At 34.8% G+C, this 14,401-nt stretch overlaps 2 protein-coding genes across 3 annotated transcripts; one reads left to right on the top strand and one right to left on the bottom strand.

The window, feature by feature from the left end:
- On the top strand, positions 3,165-9,053 carry LOC109232873 (MLO-like protein 13). Of its 2 annotated transcripts, XM_019398557.1 has the most exons (14): positions 3,166-3,353; positions 3,915-3,972; positions 4,069-4,271; positions 4,419-4,535; positions 4,839-4,899; positions 5,016-5,092; positions 6,537-6,611; positions 6,732-6,820; positions 6,924-6,973; positions 7,115-7,155; positions 7,936-8,145; positions 8,237-8,304; positions 8,404-8,464; positions 8,703-9,053. In XM_019398557.1, the coding sequence occupies exons 1-14, from the start codon at positions 3,234-3,236 to the stop codon at positions 8,910-8,912; spliced, it is 1,440 nt and encodes a 479-aa protein (XP_019254102.1). In that variant the 5' UTR covers positions 3,166-3,233; the 3' UTR covers positions 8,913-9,053. The 2 variants fall into 2 exon arrangements, with proteins under 2 accessions (XP_019254104.1, XP_019254102.1); XM_019398559.1 differs by lacking the exons at positions 8,404-8,464; positions 8,703-9,053 and having other exon boundaries at positions 3,165-3,353; positions 8,237-8,308.
- LOC109232874 (TVP38/TMEM64 family membrane protein slr0305-like) lies at positions 8,937-13,823 on the bottom strand. Its single transcript, XM_019398560.1, has 5 exons — positions 13,649-13,823; positions 10,868-11,136; positions 9,897-10,133; positions 9,570-9,787; positions 8,937-9,491 (listed from the first exon to the last, which is right to left on the bottom strand). The coding sequence occupies exons 2-5, from the start codon at positions 11,117-11,119 to the stop codon at positions 9,227-9,229; spliced, it is 972 nt and encodes a 323-aa protein (XP_019254105.1). The 5' UTR covers positions 11,120-11,136; positions 13,649-13,823; the 3' UTR covers positions 8,937-9,226.

Below are 14,401 nucleotides of genomic sequence, written 5' to 3'. Positions count from 1 at the left end.
CAGGCCAAAAAATAAAGTACACAAAATCTAAAATAATAGTCTCCAAAACTTGCCCAACACACCTCCAAGGCTCTGACAAAGCTTTTTAACGTCAACATTAATAATAGCTTTGGAAAATACTTGGGATTCCAAATCATAAATAACAAATCAAAATCATCGGATTACCAATTTATCCTTGATTACATGACTATTAGATTGGCCTCTTGGAAATCAAACTTCCTCAACATGGCAGGAAGAACTACCCTTGCCTCTTCTATCCTGAACAGTATGCCTAATCGTATTATGCAATACAATTACCTCCCTATTAAAATTCCCAAGCATATTGATAAAATTCAAAGAAATTTCATTTGGGGTTCTATAAACACTACTAAAAAATTCATCTTATTGCCTGGGATATTGTGACCAGGGACAAGAGTAATGGGGGGCTTGGCATTCACTCAGCAAAACATAAAAACCTAGTAAATTTGGCAAGCCTCACTTGGAGACTTATCCATAATACAAATAATCCTTGGTCAAAAATCCTTTCTTCAATATATGGCTCCACCAAAATTTTTAAAAATACTTCATTTATATGGAAAAGCATGGTGAAAGGCTGGGACATTTGTAACAAAGGTACAAAATGGATTCCTCACACTAACTCAAATATGAACATCTGGCAATCGAATTGGATCCCTAAGTCACCAAACCTTAGACAACTTGTGGAGGGCCCTCTCATAAAGTCATGCAATAACCTTACCATCAGATATTGGGTTAATAATAATTGAGAGCTAGAAAAAATCTCCTTCAATCTACCCAAACAAACTAGGAACAATATCCTATCCTTACACCCCAGGACATGCTCAAGTGACACTATGATTATGGATCTAACTGGGGATAGAAATTTTTCTTCTAAAATCTACTATAAACTAATTATCCAACAATCAAAATTCAACGGACTTTAGCTGGATTTGGGAAATGAGGTGTCCAAATAAGATCAAATATTTATTGTGGAAATGCCTTCACAATAAACTCCCTAGTAGATCCTACCTCCACCATATAGGAATAAACATAGATCCTACATGTCCGATGTGTAAAAATGATAAAGAAACAATTGAGCATATTTTATCAACTGCAAAGCAATCCTCAATTACTGGAACATGAGGGGTTTAATGCCTTTCCTCATCAAAACACGTCACGTTGGCTGCAAACCATTAGAAATTTGAATAACACCACACCCTTCCCTTACCTCACGTGGAAAGAGCTATACCCGTTTGTCCTATGGAGCATTTGGCTCAACCGTAATAGCAACAATCACTCTAACACGACCTACAATTTTAATCCTAAACACGCCATGGCCTTAGCAACTAAGTATAAGCTCCTTCCTGAAAAGGAACAACTTACTGTTCATTCCCATGCAATTAAAGTTGCATGGCACAAGTCCTACCCAAACTTCTACAAACTAAACGTTGACGTTGCATCCCAAGAAAAAGCTAAGTTAGGGGGTTTGGAGGCGTATTCAGAAATCATAATGGTAGTTGGATAATGGGCTTCCAACATCAATGCCCAGCAAGTTTACCTCTTCAGGCCGAGCTAGAAGCACTCAAGGAAGGTCTCAACGTAGCTCTAACGAAGGGATACACTGCATTGATCATTGAAACAAACGCAACATAGGTAATCAAAGTATTAAATTCTGGTTGTGCCTCTCACGATATGATTCTATGCACTTGCAGGTGGTAAATGCTCTAGCTGAAGCAGCCGTCAATCCGCCATAATTTCAGGGAAGGGAATAAAATAGCCCATAAGCTGGCAAAGGAAGCTCTTAATCATGCTAAGGAACATCAACTTCTAGACAGACCGCTCCCTTATATTATAAATAATCTGGCTACAGATAGGGCGGGATGTGTTTATTTTGTTAAAAATATTAGTATTGAGGTATGCTGTAAGCTAGCCAACTTGGGCAATACAAATGTCCTTAAGGCATGTAGTTTTCTGGATGATGTAACAAACAATATTGCGTAGCTTATAATATATTATCTCCCGTTTGTAAAAAAAAATAATAACAATAATTTACCCAAATCTATTTACCCCTTCATTTTCACCCTTCGTCTTCCCCTTCGCCTCTCATAAACGTTCCTAAAGGATAGCTTAGGCTAGACCATGATTAGTAAGTCTTGACGCATATGCTATCACTCACACATAGTACGAAATATTTTGGGGAGTTGAAAATCAGCATAGATCCTGAAATTTTTGAATAGGGCAATCTTTCGAACTGCTTTTGATCCATAGGCAGCCAAGAGAAAACCAGGCGAACTGAAAGATCTTATTAGCAAGAGGAAAAGAAAGCAAATGCGATTCTCATAGTAGCGGCAGGCAAAATGGGAGCTGCCTAAATCGTGAAAACGAGGTTGTGGGAGAGCAATACAAGCGCCGTACAGCTAGGTGAAGAAGCGGCCCAAATACTGCACCCTAGATGGCGAAAATCCAGTAGCCGAAAGCATCACTAACTTAGGCTCTGATCGCGTGCCTGTTGAAGAATGAGCCGTCGACTCCGGGCAATGGCTTGATTAAGGGAACTCATTGAAGCCGTTGTAAAAGCGAGTCTTCAGAGGAGAATTAATTGTCACTGCTCTACAAAGATGTGCGAGTCTTAAGGGAACCCATCGACAAGAATTTTGTGTGATGCCAAATCATGAGAATGTTTCAATCCAAATGTGTCAGTCTTTCTAAAATCTACCTTTGCAAGGTATAGTATCCCAAAGCTCCAAACATGAGATGAAGGGAATAGTACACCTTAGGCCTTCTGTTTTAAGCAAAACAAAGGTGTCGATCACTTGGACAATGTACTTTTGAATTTCTTTTTTCTAGAGAAGTAATTAAGAATTTCTTAGAAAGATATGGTGCAAAGCAAAGACATGTTTTACACACCTCTAGTAGAAGTTATTTTTTGAGAATATTCCAAAATACTTAATTAACAAAAATATATTTCTGATGAGACTTTTCTCTTTAATTAATAAATTAATCAAATACTAAGTCTTTTTTAATTGGAAAACTCTCACAAGCACAGTGATAGCATTTGTTCTTTGCTTGCGCACCCTTATCTACTTTTCCCTCTCTCACACTTATGCTTTGCCTTAGCTTCAGACATGGCAGCTGTTTCTCTACCTTTATTTTTCCTTTATATACAATGAATGGTTCAGGAATTTGCAGATCAAACGGGGATGTGTGCATTAATTAAGCTTTAGTAATTAATAAAAATGGCGGAAGAAGAGTCACGGTCGCTGGAGTATACACCAACATGGGTGGTCGCCGTCGTCTGTATCGTCATTGTTCTTATTTCCCTTCTTGCCGAACGTGGCCTTCATCGTCTTGGAAAGGTACTTGTTTTATTAAGTAGGCGTTTGGACATTAAAAAATGGTAATGTTTGAAAACAAAGGAGTTAAGTTGAAAACTGATATTTAGAATTTGAAATTATATATATTTGGACATGCATTTTACTTGAAAAAATATTGCAGCTTTGTAAGTGGACGTTTGGACATAAGAATTGTAAATTCCAAAAAAAAAAAGTGAAAAATTTGTTCAAGTGAAAATGGTATTTGAAATTTAGAGTTGTGTTTGGACATGAATATCATTTTGGGTTGTTTAAGTTTTTCAAATTTTTGAAAAATTCCAAAATGCATCTTCAAGTGAAAATTGAAAATTTTATGAACAAACGCTGATTTAAAAAAAAGGAAAAAAATTCTTATGTCCAAACGGGCTCTTCTTTTCGATTTTTTTTTTTCAAAACTTTTAAAATTTCATGGACCAACACGTTTTTTTTAAAAAAAAATATTTTTTTTATGGACAAACGGAGCCTAATTTATTGAACATTTTTGGTACAATTAAAAGCACTTAGTATCATATTATTATTGTTTTAATGATTTCATGTTGCATGCAGTTCTTCCGGGACAAGAAACAAGATGCATTATTTGAGGCCCTGCAGAAATTAAAAGAAGGTTTGATCCTTGCATTTTCGTTACAATATTTTGAGGAAATCGAAATTATCAATTCATAATTCCTTTTTTTAAACTTTTGGCTGTTGAATTTTCCAGAATTGATGCTTTTGGGGTTTATTTCCTTATTATTGACGGTGTTCCAAGGGCCAGTAAGCCAAATATGCATTCCTGAAAATATATCCATAATAATGCTTCCTTGTACGTTGAAAGAATCTGGTGCCTCTAATCATCTCACTGCAACAACTGGGAGACATCTTTTAGCTGGAGGTAACAGTGTAGACCATTGTAGCCGTCATAAGGTATATATATTGTTGCATTGCTAAAATAGTTTCTTAAATAATGCTTGACGCGACTCAAATTAGGTCAATTTGTATACATATATAGAGTGTGATCCACAATCCACACTAATTGTTTTAAGTATATATCTTATTGATTTGTTTGTGTAGGGACAAGTTCCACTTTTATCATTGGAGGCATTACATCAACTGCACATTTTCATATTTGTGTTGGCACTCACACATGTTGTCTTTTGTGCCACGACCATGGTTCTTGGAGTTGCTAAGGTAGGTGTCCTTTAAATTTTTTTGAAAGAAAATTTGTACTTTCTTTAATTTCTTCTCAAAAAAATTCTGGAAGGGAACATTTTGAGCAAATACCAAATTGACAGTAGAAAAAGGATATATTTTGCCGCATGATAATATTATTCAAAAGCTTATAAATTAGCTTATATTGTCTCATTAATATCATGACCTTATGTTAGTGTTGACCTTTTATTTACTTGTAATTTGTAACAATATATTTCAATAATTAGTACGCAACCACGTAATGTAAAATTTACCACTTAACGCCTCCTTTAAATAAAATAGATACAACGTCAATGGGGACATTGGGAGCACTCAATTCAAAAGGAACCAAGGCCACACCATGGTAAACTTTGTGTTGATTATTATTTGGTATTTGTTTATATTCCTTTTTCTAAATTTTTCTGAAGTCAATATAGGATTTTTAACTAATTATTACCATGATATCTCCTCTTTGTGTAGTGCATATTATCCATCTTAAATCATTCATGGATAGAGCTGGTAGACGTTGGAGGAAATACACTGTCGTGAGTTGGACGGTAAGTTGATCGACCTGACGCATTTGGAATGACTGAAAACATTTTTCAAAAGTATTTTTTTTTAAAAATAATCGGTATTTGGATAGAGAGTGAAGAATACTTTATAGAAAAAATGTTATTAAGTAATGATAATTATTTTTCGATGCTTGGTTGGAGAGTAAAAATTTTCTAAAATATATTTATTAAATAATGAAAATAATATTAGCAAATCGGATAACCTTTTAATAAAGAAATTTAGTAGTATTAAAGATTGATGATAATGTTTAATTGTTGGTTGGAGCTAGGGGTGTACAAATGAAACCGACAAACCGCATCAACCCGCTAATTCGAGTCGAACCGAGAAAAAAATCTTACTATGGTTTGGTTTGGTGTTGGAAGAAAAATCCCGACCATAATTGGTTTGGTTTGGTTTTAACTAAACAAAAAAGTCAAACCGAAACCAACCCGACATTATATGTATAGAAGGTTTAAATATGTTTAATTAATACATAAAAAAATTATTGTACCGTAGTTTATAAATATTTCTTAAATTTTTCGTAGCTAACATTATCTTTAAACGTATTTTTCAAGTTTGGACTTTAATTTTTGGATGCTCCAATAAGTTTTGTAGTCCATAAATGGTATCCTAAACCAAAATCAAGTTAATACTAATGCTAATAAAAGACATTCAATTCAATAGTACTATGAATGAAATAGTGTTGGATATCTACTTTTTAGTTTTCCCGTGGTTTAGATAAAATACATAGCTTATTTTTCTCTTTAGTGTTTAGTGAGGTAAATAATAGTAGTACTTATTAGTCGTACTTATTTTAGCAACTTAATTTTAAATTATGTTTGTTTTCATTATGGTTTATTAATATATATTTATTTTATGCGATTTTATTATCTTGTTGAATATTTTTAGTACAATGCCATGACTCATCTCCTATTTATATTATTTTATTGAAAAATACCTTATTTAGTTCTGTCTTACTAGGATTAAAGAAATATTTGGAACACAAATTCTATGTTTTGTGCTATGAAGACTTTATGGGGAAAAAAACCCCGAAAACCCGAAAAATCCGAGAAACAAAGATTAAAAAACCCGATTTTTATTTGTTTGGTATGGTCTTTAGATTTAATAACCCGACACAATTAGTTTGGTTTGATAATTAGAAAATCCGAATCATTCCGACCTATGTACACCCCTAGTTGGAGCAATAATATGATGTGAAGGAAATCGACTTCCACACAAAGTGAGAATATGGTTTGATAAAAAAAAAGTTCCTTGAAAATATTTTTTGACAACCAAATATCAAGATATGACTTTTTTTCGAAAAATATTTTTCTCATACCACAAATATATACTAGTATTCCTCAGAGAAAAATGTGGAAGACATAACATTTTTCTTTTCCTTTTTTTTCTTGGTACAAGAGTTAACATTTTTCATGTGTATATAAATAGGTGGCATTTTTTAAACAATTTTATGGTTCAGTAACCAAGTCAGATTATATTGTCTTGCGGTCTGCATTTATCAGAGTAAGCATTAGTAATTCTTTCCATTATCTTTCATTTTCATTTATCATTCCTTTGTGTCAATTCTATGTTTTTATTGGAACTACAGCTTTTTAACTACAATATATTCGTTTATGTATATAGGAACATTGCCCAACCAATTCTAAATTTGATTTTCACAAATATATGATGCGGACACTAGAGCATGATTTCAAAAAGATTGTCGGAATCAGGTAAATTAGCATACATATACTAATTATAGTTAGGATAATAATTTGATAATTTTGATTCAATTATATATAATCAAGCTAATTTCTGAAAAATGATCTTGAACAGTTGGTACTTGTGGCTTTTTGTCGTTCTCTTTTTGTTGATGAACATTGCAGGTACTTTTCTATCATAGTATATGAATCTTAATTCTAATCTTGCTTTTTTATTTTTTTATTTTTTTTCTTCCCATTTCTGGAATTATGTATTTCATTTTGAACAATAAAACGCTCCTATTAATGTATGGTTCAAATTTGCAGGATGGCACACCTACTTTTGGCTATCATTTTTACCCCTGGTTGTAAGTGACTAATCTTTTCTTCCCCACCCCCTTTTTAATGCCAAAAACTCAAAAAGAAAAGAAAAGAAAAGAATAAAAGAAGCCATTTTGGGTAAAACTTAAATCATATTCAATTTCAAACTTAGACTTTAATGAAATATGCCACCGTATTGCAAGTCCATTGAAATCTGACCTTTTCTATGCAAAAAAAAAAATGTGAAAAGCTGAGTGCTAATTAAAGTTTACTTCAAGTTATTCATCTAACAATAAGATAATTATTATTGGGATTTTTACATTCCTATATACTATTGAAAAATATTATAAACATGTTATAAAATCTTGAATTATGGTGGATGTCCATAACCACCAAGGGAGTAATGCTCACTATTCTCCGTTATCTCCATAACCTCCTCCATGATCTTCCTCTCAAATGCTTAATGACATATTCAATGACATATTTATGTAGTGACCATTCCACTCAATAGTGGCCATTTCTCTCAATAGTGGCCATTCCACTCACTTTTTACAATAATGATTCTTCACTTTTCGTGCCTATATAAAGGCCTTGTAATAGATATGAAAGATATCATAATTGAAGAAGAAATAAGAATCTCTTCCTCTCTGTATCTTTTAGCTTGTTTTTTCTTATTCTATATTGTTATTTTGAGCTATATTTCATAACAAAGCAAGATTATTGAGAGACCCGAAAAGATTCACACATGTCATATAATTATGTTTCAATCTCGAGCAAGTTGCTTTATTTAACAATATATATTATGACATGTGAAAAAATATATGCAGCTATTACTACTAGTGGGAACAAAATTGGAACACATAATAACAGAATTGGCTCAAGAGGTTGCAGAGAGGTCATCAGTAGTAGATGAAACCACACCAGTTAGACCTTCTGATGAATTGTTTTGGTTTCACAATCCAACTCTTGTCCTTTACCTCATTCACTTCATTTTGTTCCAAAATTCCTTTGAGATTGCTTTCTTCGTCTGGATTTGGGTAACTTACTTCACTCACTTTTCTTACTTTTATTCACCCTAGATGATGAGAGCTTCTAACATCAACATTATGTTAATTGACAATTCTCCAGTGTACTTATGGATTCAAATCATGCATCATGGAAGAATTGGGTTTCATTATTCCAAGACTTGTTATTGGGTAAACCCCTCATATCCCATAGACATTTTTTCATTCTCAAGAAACACTAGTATTAGTTTTTGGCCAAAAAATGATCATGTAAATTTTGTGGTGTGACAGGGTGATTGTTCAAGTTCTTTGCAGTTACAGTACTTTGCCCTTATATGCTCTTGTCACACAGGTAAAGAGTTCTACCCCATGTCTTTTAGGATTTATATCCCCTTATATATCAAATCTAATTTACAATGATGACGAGGGTCTTCCGAGACAGCCTCTCTACCTTCTTAAGATAGGGGTAAGGTGTGCGTACACTCTACCTCCTCGGATCCACTAGAGGGATTACACTTGGTTTATTGTTGTTGTTGTTGATTCTTGAATAAGAATTGTGTGTGATTTTTGCAAATTTGACATGGACACAGATGGGAAGCAGATTTAAGAAAGGGATATTTGATCAGCAAACAGAAGGGCTTCTCAAGATCTGGGCAGATGGTAGTAGAGCTGGTTCATCAACCCAAAATAAGATGGCCATGGAAACACTAGAAAGCATCTGTGTTTCTAAGAGACCTGCAATTGAAGGCATCTCATCAACTGTTGAGCTTTCTAATCTAAACAATCATCAAACTCCTTAATTATACAGTTATTAGCATTTCTGATGAACATAATAAGAATGAACATTTATTTATTCTTTTAAGAGTAAACGGGTTGTCTTTGCGCTGAGAGAGAGGGAGAGATGTTCATGCTCCACAATCAAATGTTGTGTTCATTTTCCAGGATCAATTAGTCAGGCATCAGCTCTAGTTACATAACACCATTTTTTTTTTTTCTCGATAAGCATCTTTCGATTTCTAGATACAAATATGGAGGGATATTTAAAACACGCCCCTCTAGCTCAAATTATTTACACTAGTTCCCTAGACAGAGTCGAGGGTCAACATTCCTCTTACTACAAAGTTGAGCAAAAACTAGGGTGCTTGGAGTTTTCCATTGGGAGAGGTTCCATTTCTAACCTCCCACGGTTAGAGGCAGAGCCTTCACCATTGTTTTCTTCTTCGCTTTCAAGTTGACTCAGTGTCCTCTTGGCATAGACTGTGAAAGCCACTATAGTGATGACTGCTATAATGAATGAAATAACATTATAGACAATCTCAACTCTAGTCAGGTGATGGTTCCCATATTGCACATCCGCAAACGTCCTCATTAGCCGACCACTGAATACAAATTGCAGGAAGACAACATAAGCAAATGAACAAAGAAAAGAAGGGATGGGTGCAGTGTGGGGTATTTACCTGTAGATATAAATGAAGGATTCCGGAATCATTCCTGCTATAGATCCACAAAAATAAGGCCAGAACCTCATCTTTGTCACTACCACTGCATAATTGAAGATTGTGTACGGAAATGGCGAAATCCTAAATACTGCAACCACACGGAATTGATGAAACCAACTCCCTTCTCCCACCAGTCTAATCATGGCTGCCTTCTGAGGCCATCTCTTTAACCATTGCTGCAGATGCAATCAACTAAACACGATGAAGAACAATACAGGAAATTACTATTACCAGTCCATAAGACCAACGAACTAATAAACTAGACAAGACACAAAGGTATCTCACATGAATTCTATCTCGGAAAAGCAAACCAACAAAATATGGCAAGGTCATCCCAACTGTTGTTCCAGCCATTATAATAACAAATCCAAGTCCGTATCCAAAGATCATCCCAGCGAGCCACATTGATGGTCCAGAAGGAATTAGGAATACCGGGAACAGTGCCAAAGAAGCTACAATTACGAGAGCAAGCACTGGACGGCCAAATGCAGTGGCTTCCCATTGTAGGACTGGAATTAGAATCTGTAAACTTAAAAAATGCAATGATTAACAAGGAAACCTTACTTATGCATCTTCTACACTAAGAAACAGAAGAAGAAAAACAAAATATCCATTGCAAGAGTAATGCACTTGTAAGGTACAGGCGGAGTCCGTCCCGTGTCTGAGAATCTTGAGCTGAATCACACTAATTTCCAGTTTAATAAATAAAGGGGAAGTGTTATCTTTCTCCACCTCCAGTTTTATTATCAATATTTCTGTTGCAGCTCACATAACTAATCAAAGTTAATTTGCAGAGCCCAACATAGTACATATTCATTAATTCCCATCAATGCTATATGCACTGTGTAACATCTGTTAACAGAACATGATCCAATCTGCCAGAATCTCATGCCATTCAGTCATTTTTAATCAACATAAGAGGATTCATATATGCCTACAACTCAAGCAAACCATCTCGATTTGTTTGGCATTGTTTGACTGGACACAAAATTAAGAAAAAAGGGCGAGGCGGAGACCTTTGAAACATAAGCTGAATATGCATGAAATACCATAATACCCATGTACCAAACAATTTGGTCTATACTCAGTGAGCCTACAAGTCATGTCAATGTCAAGTGGAATGTTAAAGTGGCTGGTTTCTAAAGATGGAAATGTGTCAATCTTTTTGGACGGACAAAAAATGAAAGAGCACTGACCAAATAGGGACATATGGAGTATATAGATAATAGCATGATCAAAATGAAAATTAGGAGTACCTTCTGAAAAAGAAAGGGCGCTCCCCACTTTATGAAAACTAGTAGAATTATCACAGTGAAAATACACCCAATGATGGCCTTGATCCACCATATAATAGACTCTCTTCTGGACAGTGATTGGGATTGTGAAGTTTCAACTTCAGATGTTCTTTCATTTCTTATAACAAGCCTCACATACTCGCTGTCTTCCTTTACTTGACTCTCACGGTTAGTGTTGGCTTTGTCTGAATCATCCGTTGACTCTGGCATCATCGTTCGACACCAGAAACCTGTAGATGAAAGACAGATGAACAAATTAAAATATGTAATCATAGAGACTGAAGATATTCTCATACGTATTCAGGATTCTGTGGGTCATATTTCATCATAATGAAACATAAAAGGATGAAGAGGAAAGAAAGTTCCATTACCAATCCAGATAATCATATGAATTATGAAATGGTAACTATTAACTAAACCCATAATATGAGCATATTTTTTTACTGAACTTGTACAGATTAGCCCAACTATACCAAACCTGGTCCTTTTTTTCAATAAGCCCCAAAAAAAGGAATCACCAGCCAATAGCTGAAAATAAAAACAACGCCATTCCACAGAAAATCATAAGTACATCTACATTGAGAAAAGAGACACACGTTTCTCTACACAAAAAAACAAAGGGAGTAGTACTCTTCTCCATAAAATCCATTAGTGGAACTTATCCAGAAAAAAGAATCCCCTAACGGAATTCACAGTAGCACTAAGATAAGAGCCATGTCCTAACAGCCTCGAAACCCCTTTTGGGATAAGTTGTGCTCCTATTCCCCTTAGAAGCCCAAGAATAAATAGCAGCACCACGGACCAGAAGTTTAAAGTGGTTGAGGCGGAAAATTTTGGTTTGACATTTCCCTTTCAAGCACCTTCAAGTTATGGTGTTACAAAGACCTGCTAACATTTACTCAAGAACCAAGAACATACCGTTTCATCTTGGTCTTGCATAAGGTAAGCAACGAAACTGGTAGAGTGTGGAGACCAAGTATTTTATAGTTTTATACCACCGATTCCTCATGACATAATCAGATTCAACTTTTGAGCCCTCTACCCCCACTATCCTATCCCAATACATTACAAAATAATGGAAAGAAGGAAATTGCTAACACTGAACTTAGCTTATATCAAGTATCATTATGGTTCAGACTTCTCAGCAAATTAAATTGGTGGACTCAAATGACTCGTTGAGTAGTAAAATTCCAAAACCGGAGTTTCTTCCCTGAAAAGGAATCAATCTAGACAAAGCTAAAAAATTCTGGACTCCAAATTCTGCATTCCTATAACCTAATAAAGGTACTAAAGAAGCATGATTTAAGGTGAAAACAGTTTTCCTAGGAGGAACGATATACAAAAAAGCCTATTTTAAAGCTATGACAGGTCAACAATTAAAATCTCTAAACCTCTCAGACGGTCAGACTTTAGAGTCAATGGCTCCAAGATCCTTAAACTCCTCTGAGCAAAGGACCGAAGATTTATTTTTAACAGATACACTGGACTACTAGTAGCTCCCAACTGGACATATCCACCTATTTCTCACGTGCCAATTCTTAGGTAGCTCAACAACGTGCAAGTTCAAGCTTGCAGCTCAAAAATTAGGAACAATACATCATTTTGAACAGTCAGATTATGTTAGGCCATCTAGTAGAAAGTAGTCTTTGCAGCGAATGTTCAGGTAACAACAGCTTGCAACAGTCGAACTGTCTAAGCAATGCGTCGATAGTTAAAACAATTGATCCAACAAAGAATTTTACAGGCAGAAAATTGAAGTTACAATGGCGTTTCCAGTTTGAAAGAAGAGGTAATAAACTAGTCAACCATTGAGCTAGGGAACTTTCCATCAATACAATAGAATACTGTGCTATTAATGTCCAGCTACATGCTTCACTTACATCAAGTGAAGGAATTTCATCCAGAGGGGGATTAGGGTATAGCTTCGTTGATGAGTTTACACACTTTTTACCATATTGGTGAAGGTTCATATTGCCGTATTTTATTCTCCACCACTTCCCTCCTCCCACTTCCCTCTCCCCCAATATGATAATAATCAAAAAAAAAAAGAAAGGAATTTCTTTTAGATAGCAATAGTTTTTGCATATGTAGTTCCAAAAAATCTAGTACCATTCTTGGTCCTGAGCACATAAAGAAGTAATACCACCAAAGGCATGCATGTATGAAGAGGAAAGATGGATCAACAAAGAAAAATTGGAAACAGAAGGCAAAACACAACACCGTTTCTCCTATTTGAGCAAGCTCAATGCTCATCAAATTTGAACTCTAGAACAGAAATACAAAGAAATTATACTTCAAATTGCAGAACACTTGAACCACATATTTTTTAAACTAACGCTTAACACTTGAATTCCCTTTTAGACTAATTGCAGGGTGAACAATTCATATTTCCTGAGCTCCACTGTACTCATCAAACTACACATACCAAGAAAAAGAAATTCCAAAATAAAGCAGGAGACTTCTTATAAACCTCCAATAAGGAAAGTACATTCAACCCCACCTTCTATCTAAAGAATTCATTTTTACCAAAACCCACAAACAAACAAAAATCGTGCTCGTATAAGCTGCTGTTGTAGGTTTTACCTTTGTTTTCTTTTAATTTAAAGTTCTACTTTTCACAAAATAAAGACAAATGTAAATGAGCAGAAACCAAAAGATCAAAGCTTTAGCAGTAGTCAAAAGATGATCAAAGTGAACCCATAACCACATTAAAAGAGTAAAAGGGTTTTCAAGAAAAATTACCGGTGACCGGAAAAGATGAAGTTTCCCGGCGGGTACCACTAATTAGAGAATATTCAGTGTAGTTGGTAGAGAAATGCTGCTAATGTGTAAGGTGTAGGGCTTTCCCAGGCACTTTCTTTGGTTTTCTAATTTTGCTTTTTTCTTCTGCTGCTTTCCTTTTTCGTGAATAAATTGGTTTCCTTTTATTTTATTTTTTTGAATATTGTCGTTCCGTGAAGGATTTCCCTAACTTGCCTTCGACTATTTTTCTTCCTTTTTTTTCCTTCCTTTTTTTGTTTTGTGAAGATGAAATATTATTCAAATAAAGGATGACGACTTATTCCTTCCTAATGAAGGTATTGATTTTATCTCTTAAAGTAAGTAGTGTAATTATAAGGATAATAAGTAGTAGTAAAAAATTGAATTAACATTTCGTGTTTTAAATATTTTGACAATAGAAAAGGTCCAAATACCCCTCTGACCTTTACGATAAGGTCTACAAATAACCCTCCTTATAAGTTTGGCCCATTACCAATATTTTCTTACACTCTTGGCCTGGATACCCCTTTATTTTAAACGGCTGCCACAATGGATAAGTTATCTACTCATAATGTGACATGTGAAAATTTAATTTACATCCAAAATTTTAATTCATACCCAATCGGATTTAATTGGCCTATCCGTTACCCGACCCGTAAAACTTAACCCTTTCTTAAAAATACTCAAATTTGACTTAACTTATCAATTAGGGATAGTTATTCTTGTCAATCTCAA

Source organism: Nicotiana attenuata, chromosome 10 (assembly GCF_001879085.1).
Source record: "Nicotiana attenuata strain UT chromosome 10, NIATTr2, whole genome shotgun sequence".
Classification (NCBI taxonomy): domain Eukaryota; kingdom Viridiplantae; phylum Streptophyta; class Magnoliopsida; order Solanales; family Solanaceae; genus Nicotiana; species Nicotiana attenuata.
The sequence above is the reverse complement of the archived record's forward strand: the minus strand, read 5'-3'. Positions and strand labels throughout refer to the sequence as shown.

Bases quoted from the DNA above. Each gene is read 5' to 3' on its own strand.
- LOC109232874 (XM_019398560.1), bottom strand. From the start codon at position 11,119: ATGATGCCAGAGTCAACGGATGATTCAGACAAAGCCAACACTAACCGT. The intron at 10,134-10,867 runs GTACTCCTAATT...TTAAGTTTACAG, and splicing joins CGCCCTTTCTTTTTCAGAAG to ATTCTAATTCCAGTCCTACA. The intron at 9,492-9,569 runs GTAAATACCCCA...ATTTGTATTCAG, and splicing joins TCCTTCATTTATATCTACAG to TGGTCGGCTAATGAGGACGT.
- LOC109232873 (XM_019398557.1), top strand. From the start codon at position 3,234: ATGGCGGAAGAAGAGTCACGGTCGCTGGAGTATACACCAACATGGGTG. The intron at 3,354-3,914 runs GTACTTGTTTTA...TGTTGCATGCAG, and splicing joins GCCTTCATCGTCTTGGAAAG to TTCTTCCGGGACAAGAAACA. The intron at 4,900-5,015 runs GTAAACTTTGTG...CTCTTTGTGTAG, and splicing joins GGAACCAAGGCCACACCATG to TGCATATTATCCATCTTAAA.